The sequence below is a fragment of the Salvelinus sp. IW2-2015 genome, linkage group LG19, assembly GCF_002910315.2.
Source record: "Salvelinus sp. IW2-2015 linkage group LG19, ASM291031v2, whole genome shotgun sequence".
Classification (NCBI taxonomy): Eukaryota; Metazoa; Chordata; class Actinopteri; order Salmoniformes; family Salmonidae; genus Salvelinus; species Salvelinus sp. IW2-2015.
This window is the reverse complement of record NC_036859.1, coordinates 33,101,275-33,116,279: the sequence shown is the minus strand read 5'-3', so window position 1 is coordinate 33,116,279 and position 15,005 is coordinate 33,101,275. Positions and strand designations below refer to the sequence as shown.

The 15,005-nt window shown below is 40.7% G+C and overlaps 3 protein-coding genes across 3 annotated transcripts in view; 1 reads left to right on the top strand and 2 right to left on the bottom strand.

Moving 5' to 3' along the window:
- The window catches only part of LOC111979369 (eukaryotic initiation factor 4A-II-like), a 336,073-nt gene extending 327,161 nt beyond the window's left edge, over positions 1 to 8,912 (bottom strand). The window contains exon 1 of the mRNA XM_070448992.1: positions 8,901 to 8,912. The gene's annotated coding sequence lies outside the window, so the exon portion shown is untranslated. The remainder of the gene's footprint in view (positions 1 to 8,900) is intronic.
- cldn1 (claudin 1) lies at positions 2,095 to 8,894 on the bottom strand. Its single transcript, XM_024010535.2, has 4 exons — positions 8,342 to 8,894; positions 7,106 to 7,270; positions 6,656 to 6,740; positions 2,095 to 6,431 (listed from the first exon to the last, which is right to left on the bottom strand). Exons 1-4 carry the CDS (start codon positions 8,562 to 8,564, stop codon positions 6,269 to 6,271), a joined length of 636 nt encoding a protein of 211 aa, XP_023866303.1. The 5' UTR covers positions 8,565 to 8,894; the 3' UTR covers positions 2,095 to 6,268.
- Positions 8,913 to 11,858: 2,946 nt separating the features above from the next.
- zgc:153913 (LRR and PCC domain-containing protein) lies at positions 11,859 to 14,787 on the top strand. Its single transcript, XM_024009089.2, has 2 exons — positions 11,859 to 11,964; positions 12,285 to 14,787. Exon 2 carries the CDS (start codon positions 12,291 to 12,293, stop codon positions 13,887 to 13,889), a length of 1,599 nt encoding a protein of 532 aa, XP_023864857.1. The 5' UTR covers positions 11,859 to 11,964; positions 12,285 to 12,290; the 3' UTR covers positions 13,890 to 14,787.
- The last annotated feature ends 218 nt before the right edge of the window (positions 14,788 to 15,005 follow it).

The following is a 15,005-nucleotide window of genomic DNA, read 5'->3' as shown; positions in this document are numbered from 1 at the left end:
ATGCCTTGTGTTAAGTGGGTAGCCTACCATGCCTTATGTTAAGTGGGTAGCCTACCATGCCTTATGTGTTAAGTGGGTAGCCTACCATGCCTTGTGTTAAGTGGGTAGCCTACCATGCCTTGTGTTAAGTGGGTAGTCTCCATGCCTTATGTTAAGTGGGTAGCCTACCATGCCTTGTGTTAAGTGGGTAGCCTACCATGCCTTGTGTTAAGTGGGTAGCCTACCATGCCTTGTGTTAAGTGCTGCTGTGTGAATGCATTTCGTCAGTCTAAATGCCTTTTTCGCTACTATCAATAAAAGTCATGGAACGATTACAGTCATATCTTGAAATTAAATTGACCCCAATGTAAGAAAATAACCTACTAATGTGAATGAATTACTGTTACTGAACTCTGTGTGAACTCAGATAATTTACCTCGGGCGATAGTAGTCAATTAGCACACTTTGTTCATCCTGCTTATCTCCCCAGCYWGACGTTGCTGTTTAGCCTTCTGGGATCACTTGTTTAAACGGCCAAGACGATAAATACTCAACACAAATTATCTCTAGTAGCTCTTATCGCCACAGGAGGTGCGTGTGATCCAATCACCTAACTTGGATCTCTGCTGTCCTCTAGTGGTCTTTTACCTGCAAGGCAATTCCTGGTTGTACATACAGCATCTATGTGGCGGCAGGTATGGTCAGGTATGGCGTTTTCTTTGGAGATTGCTTTTCCGTTATCACGGTATGGGAGTTTTCTAACGTATCAATTCTTGACACTTTATAATCCTTTACATGAATAAGTATTTATGAAATGTATGCTAATGTAACCGATGTGAAATGGCTAGCTAGTAGCTAATAGCGTTTCAATCGGTGACGTCACTCGCTCTGAGAGTTGAGTTGAGTGTACTTCTTAGGGACGGACGAAAGTTAAACTGTTACACTAATACATATTTATTTATGTTTATGAATGCTTCATAAATTATTATGATTGTAATAAAATCGTGTAAGTTGTTTATGAATGCTTATTCGTGAGAGAGAGAGATTGATTGGGTTGCTACATGGTTTTCATGATATAAACCCTCAAATTATGCCCTCAGACTTACTGGCCATTACAGTATAACTTCTTTGATCTCCCAAGGATGTCTGTCCCTTTTGGGCTTTAAAATACTATTTTTCCTGATGAACAATGAACATTTAGTACAATATTAAACATCAATTATAGGTGGCGCCAGAGGGTGGTGCTGTCTGCTAAGAAATCAGTGCAAGAGTGAAAACTTTTGGGTGGTTCGTAAACTACCCGTCTAACCGCAGCCCCCAAGCACCTCAGTTGATTTGAAAGGAGTAGATGGGTTTGAGAAATATGGCTAGCATTCCACCTATCAGGTTAAAGATAACAATTTCCTCATACCTATCCAACTTTTTCAGACCTCTAAGAAGTACATAGGAGCTAGGGCCCTGGAGCTAGGCACTGTTTCTGGATCAGTCTATAGCCAACCTGATCTGTTCTTGTGACCCCCTTCAGATCCAGGAGGATGTTTCAGGTCATGTGYGTTTGCTTTATAGTCCTATACTGTTGTACTGGACAGTTAAAGAGGCACAGCTGCAACTGGAAAACTCAACTCAGGTTTTAAACATTAGCCTAGCGATAGTGCTAAGAACTTACACAGCATTATTTCAATAGAAAAATCACAACAATCTCTTTTTATATCACTTTAGTTATTTAGTAAAGTTGTGTTAGTGGATTGAATTCTAACATGGGTGGATATGGTGAATAGAGGTGACATTGGATGGCTGAGGCTAAATTCAGAGGACAACTCCCTCTCCCAGCAGAGAGAAGGTTCCAGGAACATGTAAAGGCAGGTTGTTGGAGATATGAAGAATTCCTTTTGGTTTAGTCACTCCCCAGCACCTTGGCTCTGTTAGGATGACTGGGCGTGCCGTGGAATCATAACCCTGGGGTTACACATTTCACCGCTAAGGATTGTTTATTGWAACCAACGACTGTATTGAAACCCATTCTAAAGATAGTATGTGGAAGAAAGTTACCTATGATTTCCTTGGAAAGGAGTAAAGTTTTTGCCTACAGTATGCATGTTGGAACATCAAGGATGAGAATGTTAATTCTTTATTTCACTAGTTTTAGTCTAAATTTGGATACAGTTAAATAAACATGAATATTGTCAATAATAATACATAATTGAGAGTGGGATATACATGTTCATATCTATTGAAAATTCAATGGTGATTTTTAAATATAAATTATTTTCTAGAAATTCCTCTCAAATGTTCTAAAGACCCTCAGAGGCGTGTTACTGCAGGCACAAGGTATATCAGCACAAATCAAGTCGAGACAACTCCCTTTTCAAAATATAACGCAGGAGCTAACGGGAGACAGGAGAGAACTATAGATCTAATTTAGTTACTGTGTTACGCACACTCTAAATATGCATTTCATAATACCTGACTTCTAAATAAAATAAACAGCACTTCTGTGATAACACAGGCAAAAAAACATCCGATATCAAAACTATTATAAACACTTACCTTTAAAACAACAGCCAGGTTTATTTGTCTATTATCACACAGAACATAATAAAATGTTTATTCGTCCATTATCACACGGAACTTGACAAAAGGTTTATTCTTCTATTATCACACAGAACTTAACAAAAGGTTTATTTGTCTAGTGAAAGTATAGATACCTTAATAGAAAATGACTCAAGTAAGCCACCCAGTAAAATACTAGTTGAGTAAAAGTCTAAAAGTATTTGGAATTAAACCTTATTAAGTATCAGAAGTAAAAGTATAAATCATTTAAAATTGCTTATATTAAGCAAACCAAATGGCAAAATGGTCTTATTTTTTATTTGTTTGGATAGCTAGAGGCACACCCCGACACTCAGAAGCATTTGTGTTTAGTGAGTCCGCCCGAGCAGAGGCAGTAGGATGACCAGGGATTTTCTCTTGATAATATGTGAATTGGAACATTTTCCTGTCCTGCTAAGCATAAAAAATGTAACGAGTACTTTTGAGTGTCTGTATGGAGTAAAAAGTACATTATTTTCTTTAGGAATGTAGTGAAGTAAAAGTTGTCAAAAATATAAATAGTAAAGTACAGATACCCCAAAAAACTACTTAAGTAGTACTTCAAAGTATTTTTGACTTAAGTACTTTACACCACTGTATTTCAGTGCATTTTTGAGAAGATACTGCTCACAGCATTAGCAAGCTACAGTCCATTCGGAAAGTATTCAGACCCCTTCCCTTTTCCACATTTTGTTACGTTACAGCCTTATTCTAAAATGTATTAAAAMCCCCAAAAATCCTCAGCAATCTACATACAATACTCCATAATGACAAAGCAAAAACAGGTTTTTAGAAATATTTGCAAATGTAACAAAAATAAAAACAGAAATATCTTATTTACATAAGTAATCAGACCCTTTGCTATGAGACTCGAAATTGAACTCAGGTGCATCCTGTTTCCATTGATCATCCTTGAGAGTTTTCTACAACTTGATTGGAGTCCACCTGTGGTAAATTCAATTGATTGGACATGATTTGGAAAGGCTCCTGTAGAAGGTTCCACAGTTGACAGTGCATGTCCGAGCAMAAACCAAGCCACGAGGTCAAAATAATTGTCTGTAGAACTGCGAGAGAGGATTGTGTCGAGGCACAGTTCTGGTGAAGGGTACCAAAAAAATTCTGCAGCATTGAAGGTCCCCAAGAACACAGTGGCCTCCATTATTCGTAAATGGAAGAAGTTTGGAACCACCAAGACTCTTCCTAGAGCTGGCTGCCCGGCCAAACTGAGCAATCGGGGGAGAAGGGCTCAGACCATGAGAAACAAGATTCTCTGGTCTGATGAAACCACGATTGAACTCTTTGGCCTGAATGCCAAGCRTCATGTCTGGAGTTAACCTGTCACCATCCCTACGGTGAAGCATGGTGGTGGCAACCATCCCTACGGTGAAGCATGGTGGTGGCAGCATCATAATGTGGGGATGTTTGTCAGCAGCAGGGACTGGGAGACTAGTCAGGATTTAGGGAAAGATGAACGGAGCAAAGTACAGAGAGAACCTTGATGAAAAYCTGCTCCAGAGCGGTCAGCACCTCAGACTGGAGCGAACGTTTACCTTCCAATGAATGTCCTTGAGTGGCCCAGCCAGAGCCCGGACATGAACTTGATCGAACATCTCTGGAGAAACCTGAAAATAGCTGTGCAGCAACACTCCCCATCCAACCTGACAGAACTTTTTATTTAACCTTTATTTAACTAGGCAAGTCCGTTAAGAACATATTCTTATTTACAATGACGGCCTATCAGAAGGCAAAAGGCCTCCTGTGTGGACGGGGACTGGGATTTAATTAAACTTTTTAAAAATATATATATATAGGTCAAAACACACATCACAACAGGAGAGACACCACAACACTACATAAAGCGAGACCTACGACAACAACATAGCATGGCAGCAACACATGAAAACACAGCATGGTAGCAACACAACATGTCAACAACATGGTAGCAACACAACATGTCAACAACATGGTAGCAACACAAGATGGCAGMAGCACAACATGGTACAAACATTATTGGGCACAGACAACAGGCAAGAAGGTAGAGACAACAATACATCACGCGAAGCAGCCATAACTGTCAGTAAGAGTGTACTTGATTGAGTCTTTGAATAAAGAAATGGAAGTTTGAGTGTTTGTTGCAGCTCGTTCCAGTCACTAGTTGAAGCGAACTGAAAAGACGAGCGACCCAGGGATGTGTGTGCTTTGGGGACCTTTAACTGAATGTGACTATCAGAATGTGTGTTGAATGTGGAAGATGAGGGCTGCAGTAGATATCTCAGATAGGGGGGAGTGAGGCCTAAGAGGGTTTTGTAAATAAGCATCAAACCATGGGTCTTGCGACGTGTATACAGAGATGACTAGTTTACAGAGGAGTATAGAGTGCAGTGATGTGTCCTATAAGGAGCATTGGTGGCAAATCTGATGGCCGAATGGTAAAAAACATCTAGCCGCTCGAGAGCACCCCTTACCTGCCGATCTATAAATTATGTCTCTGTAATCTAGCATGGGTAGGATGGTCATCTGAATCAGGTTTAGTTTGGCAGCTGTGGTGAAAGAGTAGCGATTACGATAGAGGAAACCAAGTCTAGATKTAATATTAGCCTGCACCTTCGATATGTGCTGAGTACTCCCAAGTACTCGTATGAGGTGACTACCTCAAGCTCTAACCCCTCAGAGGTAGTAATCACAGAGATGGGAAGAGGGGCATTCTTCTTACCAAACCACATGACCTTTGTTTTGGAGGTGTTCAGAACAAGGTTAAGGGCAGAGCAAGCTTGCTGGACACTAAGAAAGCTTTGTTGTAGAGCGTTTAACACAAAGAGCTTGAGAGGATCTGCAGAGAAGAATGGGACAAACTCCCTAAATACAGGTGTGGCAAGCTTGGAGCATCATACCCAAGAAGACTCAAGGCTGTAATCGCTGCCAACGGTGCTTCAACAAAGTACTGAGTAAAGGGTCTGAATACTTATGTAAATGTGATATTTCCATTTTTTATACATTTGCTAAAATAAAAAATAAACTCTTTTTGCTTTGTCATTATGGGGCATTGTGTATAAATTGATGAGGGGGGGAAACAATTTAATACATTTTAGAATAAGGCTGTAATGTAACAAAACCTGGAAAAAGTCAAGGGGTCTAAATATAATGCACTGTACATCTCAAACTACAAACAAATACTATTTTCACACTACTGGGCCGACCTAAGCGGGGCCGAGCTGAACAGCGCTGTCCTCGTTACGCATCCACCATAGTTGCTGGAATCATGAACAGTGTGAAAAGAAAACATCAGAGCCAGCACAGTGCAGTTTGGGTTGAATCGATAGTGTGAAAATAGTAATAGAGTACTGTATGAGTACTGTATGTATGCACCATGGATATATTGCTTGCTAGTGGAGAGTCTCACAGTAAAACAACCAGAAATGAAAATGCCAGAAATCATGAATCCAACCAAACCAACCATCAAATCAACAAAGAATAACCCCAGCTTTGACCCTAGGCAGTGCTGTACCCTGAATAGAGAGCGGATGGATGGAGGTGGGTCATGTTCAGCACAAAACAGAGGAAAACGGACTTAAATGGAGTGAAATGAGAAGGCACTACCCGACCAGTAAGTAAAGGCTTGTTTTCGATTTTTCTGTTCCACAACATTTTGAAACCTCTACCCTAATGAACACGACCCTGGTCTYCTGGATATCCCCAGGCTCTAGACGTAGTCTCTGCCTGCCGGGGCAGCGGAGTGGTTCGGGGGGTAGCGGGAGGACTTTCCTGAGCCTTTACTGGAGCAGTTGCAACAAAGGAAGGCTCCACCTATGATGGTGAGGCAGGCAGAGCCCCAACCTACGAACAGGGCCTTGCCAAACTCATACCTGCAGATAGACATTTCAATAACAATATCAATCAAGAACTAAACATTGATTATGKTAAGTTATGTATAGAGGCACAACTGCAACCTTGAAATATTGCGYATCTATAATATTCACACAATCGTAATATATTGCATAATTTACGCAAAACCCAGCTAGGTTATGATTCTCCCCGAAGACAAACAAAGCCTTCCTAGTCCCYTGTCAAAATGATGATGACAGCACACCTGGAGTTTGTAGGAGTGAAGGGGTCGTAGAATTCCTTTGCTATTCTGTTCCCGTACCAGGAAGTCCCCACCAGAGCACACAGACCTAAGTGACAGGAGGACAACATCATAGGAAAAATCATCAATAGATATTTATGTAGAAAGAATCTGGTTGAAAAAAAATGTGGGCTTGTAATGCAGTATGAAATGACAGGGTAGGCAGAGGAAACATGACATCAAGTTTAAAAGGAAGTACCCCGTACTATTTTGAAACATGTGGCTGAGGTACTAACTACTAGTTAGCATGACTTCCAGTGTGTTGTTTCTTTAGTCAACACCTTTGTATAACACTTTCTTTGGTGTGTCAAGTCGGGAACTGTTTCAGCAACAAACAAAAAAAGAAGAACAAGATTCATGCAAATAGATGAATAAAGATCTATTGCATGGCACTGTGTGGACTATAAGCCCCACCTGCGATAATGATGACGATTCCTCCAGTCAGGGCAACTTTGCGCTTCTGCTCCTGGTCCTCAGCCAGACAGGTGGTACACTTCATGCCCACCATGGCCACCAGGATGGCAATGCCAGCCAGCAGGATGGCACCCACCATGAGACCTCGTGTGCCCTGCACCATCCCTGGGGGCAAGAGAAAGGACAGAAGACACAATCAATAATAGAATTTCATATTTGATATTTAATGATTGTCATTACTATGCCATTACATGTTATTACATACGTCATAGGGCATACATATAGCCTAGCTACTGAATAACATCAGATTGCCTAAAGAATATTATATTCTCAATGTATTCAGAGCTAATAAAATTATAATAGAAAATGGATAATTGGGCAGGAATGCAAATGTRTTATAGCGTCTCATCACCTTGAAAGTAAAACAAATGCAGGTTCAATTGACGAGGAAAATGCTGAATGTTAATTATAAACTGGGTGGTTCGAGCCGTGAATGCTGATAGGCTGAAAGCCTACTGCTTTAATTAAGTTGGTAACCAGTTTATAATAGCAATAAGGCACCTCTGGGTTTTGTGGTATATTGCCAATATACCACGGCTAAGGAATGTATCCAGGCGTTCCGTGTTGCGTTGTGCGTAAGAACAGCCTTTCGCCATGGTATATTGGTAATATACTGTACCACACCCACTCGGGCATTATTGCTTTATTAAAACATTCTTCAAACATTTGTTAAGAAATTGGATTTTGAATTAATATGGACTTCAGATTTCCATTGTATCAGACACTGGCGCACAATGGGGTTGGGGTTTAAACCTAGTGTAGTTGGAGCTCATGTGTTTTCCTCTGTTACCATGGGGAGCAGGCATGATGGTTATCCTTGGCATTCTCAAGACTTGTCTGTACATGCATGAGATCTTCTGTAGCATGGGGGGATACGTTCTTAAACCTCACTTAGTCTATTGTATGGTAATGCATTTTTTCAAAGATCAGATTAATTTACTTTATTGGTCACATACACATATTTAGCAGATGTTATTGCGGGTGTAGTGAAATGCTCGTGTTCCTAGTTCCAACAGTGGAGTRGTATCAAGTATTTTATGAACACTTTACAGATGTGGATTAATTTATAGGCCTTCTGATACTAAGTTTTGAACCATGAAAAAGGCTTGATAAATCGTTAATAATTGTTTTTATAGTACTGTAAAGCATTAAAAATAAATTCAAGTAATAAATTACCCGTTAGTTGGAGCAGAGAATCGTAGACTTTACACTGGATTTGACCAGTGCTCTGTGACACACAAGACTTCCAAAGCCCCTCGTACATGGCTTGCGCCGTTATGATGTTGTCCCCAGCATAGGATGACAGTTTCCACTCGGCCATGATCGTGGATGCTATCAACCCGATGAAGCCAAAAAAAGACAAGACGAATCCAAGGAGCTGTATCCCCGCGTTTGCCATTTCACTAAATAAATGGTTAATAAATGAAAGATAAACCCTCAATAATATAGAAGAGATCAATTGGGTCCACTCAGTATTCACATAAAATCCACATAAAATCCCAAATTCCAGAAGGGTCCTCGAAACTTCAGGTACAGCTAGAGATGAAGAGATAAAGCGAGAGGGGTTACTCCGCCCAAAATCTGTCCACGAAAATAAGACCACGAAGTGAGGATTTTATTTTATGGCCAATAAGMGAGTATCGAATTTGGTCAATAAAAATGGAATTTCTAATTTGCTACAAGAGCCTTATTTGATCGAATATAAGTTTCGTAATAGTTAGGTTATTACAAATGCACTGATATAAGTGGACGCCCGTGACATTTCGGCAACTTTGAAAACAGTTATTCTATATCGGAGTTCTGCCTAGTCACACGCGTATCTACCCTCTCATTGGCTAGAATGGTCCCACGTGATCTCGCCTCCTCCCGCCCGCCTCCATCGTTGAGGACATGTATTTTCCATTGTTGGAGCGGTCACTTTACTTTCTTGTCAATATAATAGAACATCTTCATCTTATTTCAGTCTGCGCTTGGTTGGCAGTTTAGCGTTTTTTGTCATGAATCTTATTCTGGAGGCAGCTCCGCAGAGTGGTCACTAGATGGCACAGCCACAAAGTCATAACATCTGATTTTAAACCTTACCCTAACTTTAACCCTAACCTTAACCACACTGCTAACCCTAATGCCTAACCCTAACCTTAAATCAAGACCAAAAAGCAATTTTTGTTTTCAAGAATTTGTACAATATAGCCAATTTTGACTTTTCAGCTGGCCCATCTTGCAGAAATAACTCAGTTCTGTCTCCAGGACAAGACTCATCCCAATTAACGTCAATCTGCGCTTATTTGGCGCTCTGGTAAAGGTGTAGTTTACATTTAGTAATTTAGTTCCTTCAACCTTTTCTTGCCCAGGGACCCCCTCCCAGGCAAACCGGCGAACCAGGGAGACCCCACCATACGTTGTTTAAAAAAAAAATCACATATCTTGTCTTATCACCAGCTGAATGGTAATAGCAAGATTAAGCTAATCAACGTTTTAAAATGAATAGATTTGGGAGATCGTTTTTTCATTATTTTGACCTACCCACATTATCATTGGAGGAAGTGTAAACTCTAATATGGCCCACTTGCTAGAAAGGTAATTCCAAACACATTTTCGGTAAGAGCAGCTGTTTTGCTGGTTAAACAAAGGTTAGCCATGGCAAAACATGTATGTTGAAGTTAAGAAAGCTTACCAGCATTCAGCCTTACTGGTAGCCTATTGACAGGTGCTTTTTCAAAGCATTTGTCAGATACTCCAGTGAGTGTCATTGGCTTCAATGAGTGTCACTTGCTCAATATTAGGATTGAAAAGTAAAGTTGACATTAATAGAATGAAGATACTCTCCTCTTTTCTACTGTAGGTAGTCTATGTTCTTCAAAATGTGCTTATTCGGTTGTTGCTCGCGATATCCATAAAAACACATACATAATACAATATATATATATTGTCTGGCCCCCCTGCAGTACCTCCCGGATTTAGTCTACACACAGCGCATCCTTTGGGGCCACCTGAAGGAATGTCCTGGAATTCCATTCATTTTGGAAAAGGGTTGTAATTGCCGCCTAGTGGAAGTTTTTTGTCCTTATTTTAAAGGGCGCAGTGAAGTGTGACACCAGTTTCTTTTACAGGTTTTTATTTAATGATCAAAAGGTTTTCTTTAGTTGATCAAGAAAATGTAGTCGTAGGCTACCAATGACTTGATAGAAAAAAACACGTTTCCAATGGTAGACTAAGTCTATCAGGTATTTGATCATGAATGAAGGTAATGAATGACACCTTTTCTAGCCCTTTTTCGCACTTGAGAAAACAACACAACATAAGAACAAAAGACACACAAACCTGCTTTCATAAAGACCTAATCTAACAAATTCCATCAGAACCATATAATTCCATACATGATGACAGAGAGGGCATCACCACAGAATCATATTCATAAAATTAATAGAACACTGTGATGTTATTCTAATGATGTCACAATAAGGAATGGAATCATTTGAATAGGCCTTCAGAACTCTACAACTACAACGAAGACAGTGACTTTGACACAGATCATTTTTTTATTATTCCAAATTCGACAGATTTAGCTTTAAAATATGACTTCATGTCAGTTGAGAATTTCTCCATTTACATTACATCTAGAAAATATAATTGGAAAACATAATTTTGTGTCGAAAAAAAGTATATCTTGCATAATAAAGTTAGTGAGAGAAATTAAAGACTTGGATCTTAATTTGATCACACTGTTGCTGAGAATTTTCAATTATTAAGAAGGCTTCTAAAGTTTGTCATTTCCACTTTAAAATGTCAGACTTGATGTTCCCTAACGAGAAATGTAGCAACCCCTACAAAAAAAATGTACATTAATTATAATCCACATAATAATTCAAATTTCCAGTTGCCGCAGGATTATTTTCCTGCTGTAGTCTAATGACACAACAAGAAATACAAATTCAGGTACAATAGAAATTCCGGTTTTAAGTAAGAAGTCACATTATTCTTATACTGTTCCAAGGCAAATTGCACTCAAAAGAGATTCAGCTGGGGCCCATGACGGCAGTTGTCCAGTAACGGTTTAGTGAAGTCTCACACTTAAATTATCATCCAAGCCAGAACATGTCTTGTTTTTTTTCTTCTTCTCTGCTACTGTTTGTAATAGAATGTGATGAGCAATGTACTACGAGTCACTTGATTGCTTTAGGAAGGTCTCTGGTAAAAGTGTTTGCACATGGCCTGGTATAAAATAATACTTTGAGATGGACATTTCTCTTCTGCTTCCTGAACCCAACATGTCCGATACACACACACACACACACACACACACACACACACCACACACACAAACAACACACACACACACACACACACACACACACACACACACACACACACACACACACACACACACACACACACACACACACACACACACACACACACACACACACACACACAACACACACACACACACACACACACACAAAGGCTGATTCAGAGGGCAGTCACAGTGCCAGCGCCCAATAACCAGATGTTAGAGTGTCTCCAAAATGGGCCCCCTATATCTACTGTATATCATACCAACCACGTTGAATCTCAGCAGCCCCATTTGATTTCGGAAACTGCCCCGTCCCCGTCCCCTGTGAGCTAATGATTGAATGACAGAATCTGTCCAACAGCCAAAGGGTTTGTCTTGCCTAATGTAGGTATGTTGTGGGTGGATTTGCACAGTGCTGGACTCAGTTGGACTCAGCCCTCAAATCCACAAGGGAATTTATTTCCTCTGCTTTTGTGGGAATTCTAAACACAGATACAAAACACAGGTATGTTATGACTGGTTTTCTTGATTATGAGATTAAGAAACAGAATATCAAACGGTCAGCAATGGCCCTGCTATGTCTTAAAAAATGGTTAGCTAATAGCATTACTTTCTGTGAAATGCTAAATATCAGGGAGGCTTGCTAGAGGGTTGATGTCAACATCACAGTCAGCATCTAGCTGAATTGTAATTCCCCTCACCCAATACATTTGGGAAAAGTGTTCCCTTTTGCCCACTGTACTCAATGTGCTCACTCAAAGAACAGAGGTATTTGAAATATTAGAATATACATTTAATTCAAACCTCTTCATTCTATTTCTACAGTGAATAATGTGGAAAGACTTTGGTTCCATGTTATGGCTGATGCTCCACCTCTCTTACCAAGGGAACACTTCCGACATAAATTGTCCTCCCAGATGCCAGTGTTTCACGCCGACTAAGGTGATGTGTTCTGAGGAGAGCATGAGAAGCATGCCCACGAACATCTCCACACAGGTGAAGGAGTTGGTCATTATGACGACGGGAATGACGCACCTGGGCTCGATCACGATGCAGTACAGCCGACATCTCACCAAGCTGGTCTTCTTCAACAATTTGCTGCGGGATGTCTCCACCATGGCCTTTGATGGCTTGACCGGGCTCGAGGAGCTGGAGATCAGCGGCAACTCTTGGCTGGATTGTTTGAACCTAGGAACTTTCAGCAAGCAGAGAAACCTCACCAAACTTTTGCTCAACTTCAACAGGTTCAAGTCACTGAATGACGGCCTCTTCAGTTCGCTTCAGAAGCTGAGGACTCTTCAGCTGAAGGGCAACATCATCTCTCACCTGCCCAGGCAGCTCTTCCAGAACCTGAGTATTCACGCTCTTGACCTGTCCCTGAACATGCTCACAGGGGTGGACAAGGAGCTCCTCAGCGGCTTGTCCCAGCTAGAGTCCCTCAAACTAGGCTACAATATGATCAACGTCCTCTTGCCCGACACTTTCCACAACATCTCCCACGTGAAAGAGCTTTGCCTGCAGGGAAACCAGATATCTTACCTCCCTCAGGGTGTCTTTTCACATTTACAGAAACTAGAGGAGCTGAACCTTCGCAGCAACTTGATCACAAATGTGAGTTCTGGAACCTTTCCCGTTGGCTTGAAAGAGCTGGATCTCAAAGGCAACAGGCTGGTTCAGCTTTCGCCTGACTCGTTTGGTCGTCTAACCAGTCTCACACACCTGTTTCTGTCAATGAACCAGCTCACTAACCTTCCAGAGGACGTCTTTCGGAACCTGACGGACCTGCAAAACCTGGACCTCTCGGAGAACCAGCTCACATCGCTGCCGGGAACTATCTTCCAAGATCTCACCAAGATTGAAATTGTCCACCTGCAGAATAACAACCTGAGCTCTCTGGAGGCCATGCTGTTTGAGGACCAGGCCTTCTTGGAGCAGCTGTACCTCTCAGAGAACAACCTCCAGACCCTTCCTCAGGGCTTCTTTGACGCGTTCTTACACGAGAACGTGATGAGACTGCGCAGGAACCCCTGGAGCTGCGACTGCCACATGCTATATCTGTATGACTAYGTGGCGGAGCACAGTCACTTGGTGGAGGACCTGAGTAATGTGTATTGTAAAGGCCCTGAGCCTTTGACAGGACAGGGTCTGGTCTCCTTAGAGAGGGACCAGCTGGTGTGTCCAGGTAATTTCTCTTCTAGAGCCAAAGCCACCCCCTTCCAAGGCTTGGAAGAGAGGCCACACCCTAGCAAGTGTACTGTCCAGTTCATCAACGACAACATGACTATCAAGTGCAAAATGACTAAATGTTCCCCATTGAGACTTATGGTGCATTTCAAAGAAGGGGATGGCACCACGTCTGAGTACATCATGAAAAAGGACTGGGCAGAATCTTCACAGTGTAGCAATGGGACTATAACTCTCACTGTGTGAATGGTGTTCATCAGCGCATGGGCTGAAGCTTTGCAATAACTTCTCTATGCAGATTGGATTTTCTTTATCCATCTACGTACATCATAGAGTTTTATCAAACACACAATATTTKATATGCCAACATACTGCATATGAGATGAGAGTGAATTCCACCTGAATTTCATTTAATTTTGAAGGTATTGGCTTTGAATAATTTATAATATGATGTCTCGCAGACACAAGCAGTATTGGTATGGGCTTAACAAATGTCTCCTACTGCCAATGTCAATATTGTACAGACTTTTAACTCAACTCAAAACTGATAACCAGGCTGACGGTGTTTCCCACTCATAGCTGAGAGATAAGAGAGGTGGATGAACTATCTCTTGCGCGGTTCAAAGTTCATCCCTAGAGTTCTAGAGACTATGTAATGAACATAGTATATGATTGTGTGGATGGTACTAACAGATATATCTACTGCAATGTATGCTCTTGCCAGCAGATGACTCTATTCCTCCATTGACTTCCCTGGCCATGTTCCTTAARTTTACTCACACTTTCAGCACCACTGAAACTTGTAGATTATCTGTAGATTCTCAAACATCAACACACATGTTTAGATGTAGTAGATGGTAACTCTGTTAACATGCAACAACAAATTCACATACTGCTTTCAACCACCCCAGCAATGAACTTTGTTGTTTTGTTTAGTTGATTAGTCTTAATTAATTAAACTGACAATCTGTGTATGGCTAATTTAACATCTATAAAACTATCAATCCTCTTGTGGAAGACAATATAATTAATGTGGTAACCTTGTTTATCTCCATTTTAAAGTAATCAATGCAGTTAACATATGGAKAWWWWTTTTTTTAAATCTAAGCAGCAATCCATTTGGAAATATATTTGAATAACTCTTGTATTATCATTTATTATAAATAATTTATAATTATAAGACCCTGCAAAAGATCAAACATGTTATAGCGAAATCAGAGAAGACAAAATTCTGGAACACAAATCCAACAAACACAAGCATGGGTGCAGGTGCATACAAATCTCCCCCATGGAGATCAATTTAAGAGCTTCTCTCACTCTTTTATTCTGGGGTTTAAAAGTTGATCGAGACAAACAAGTCGT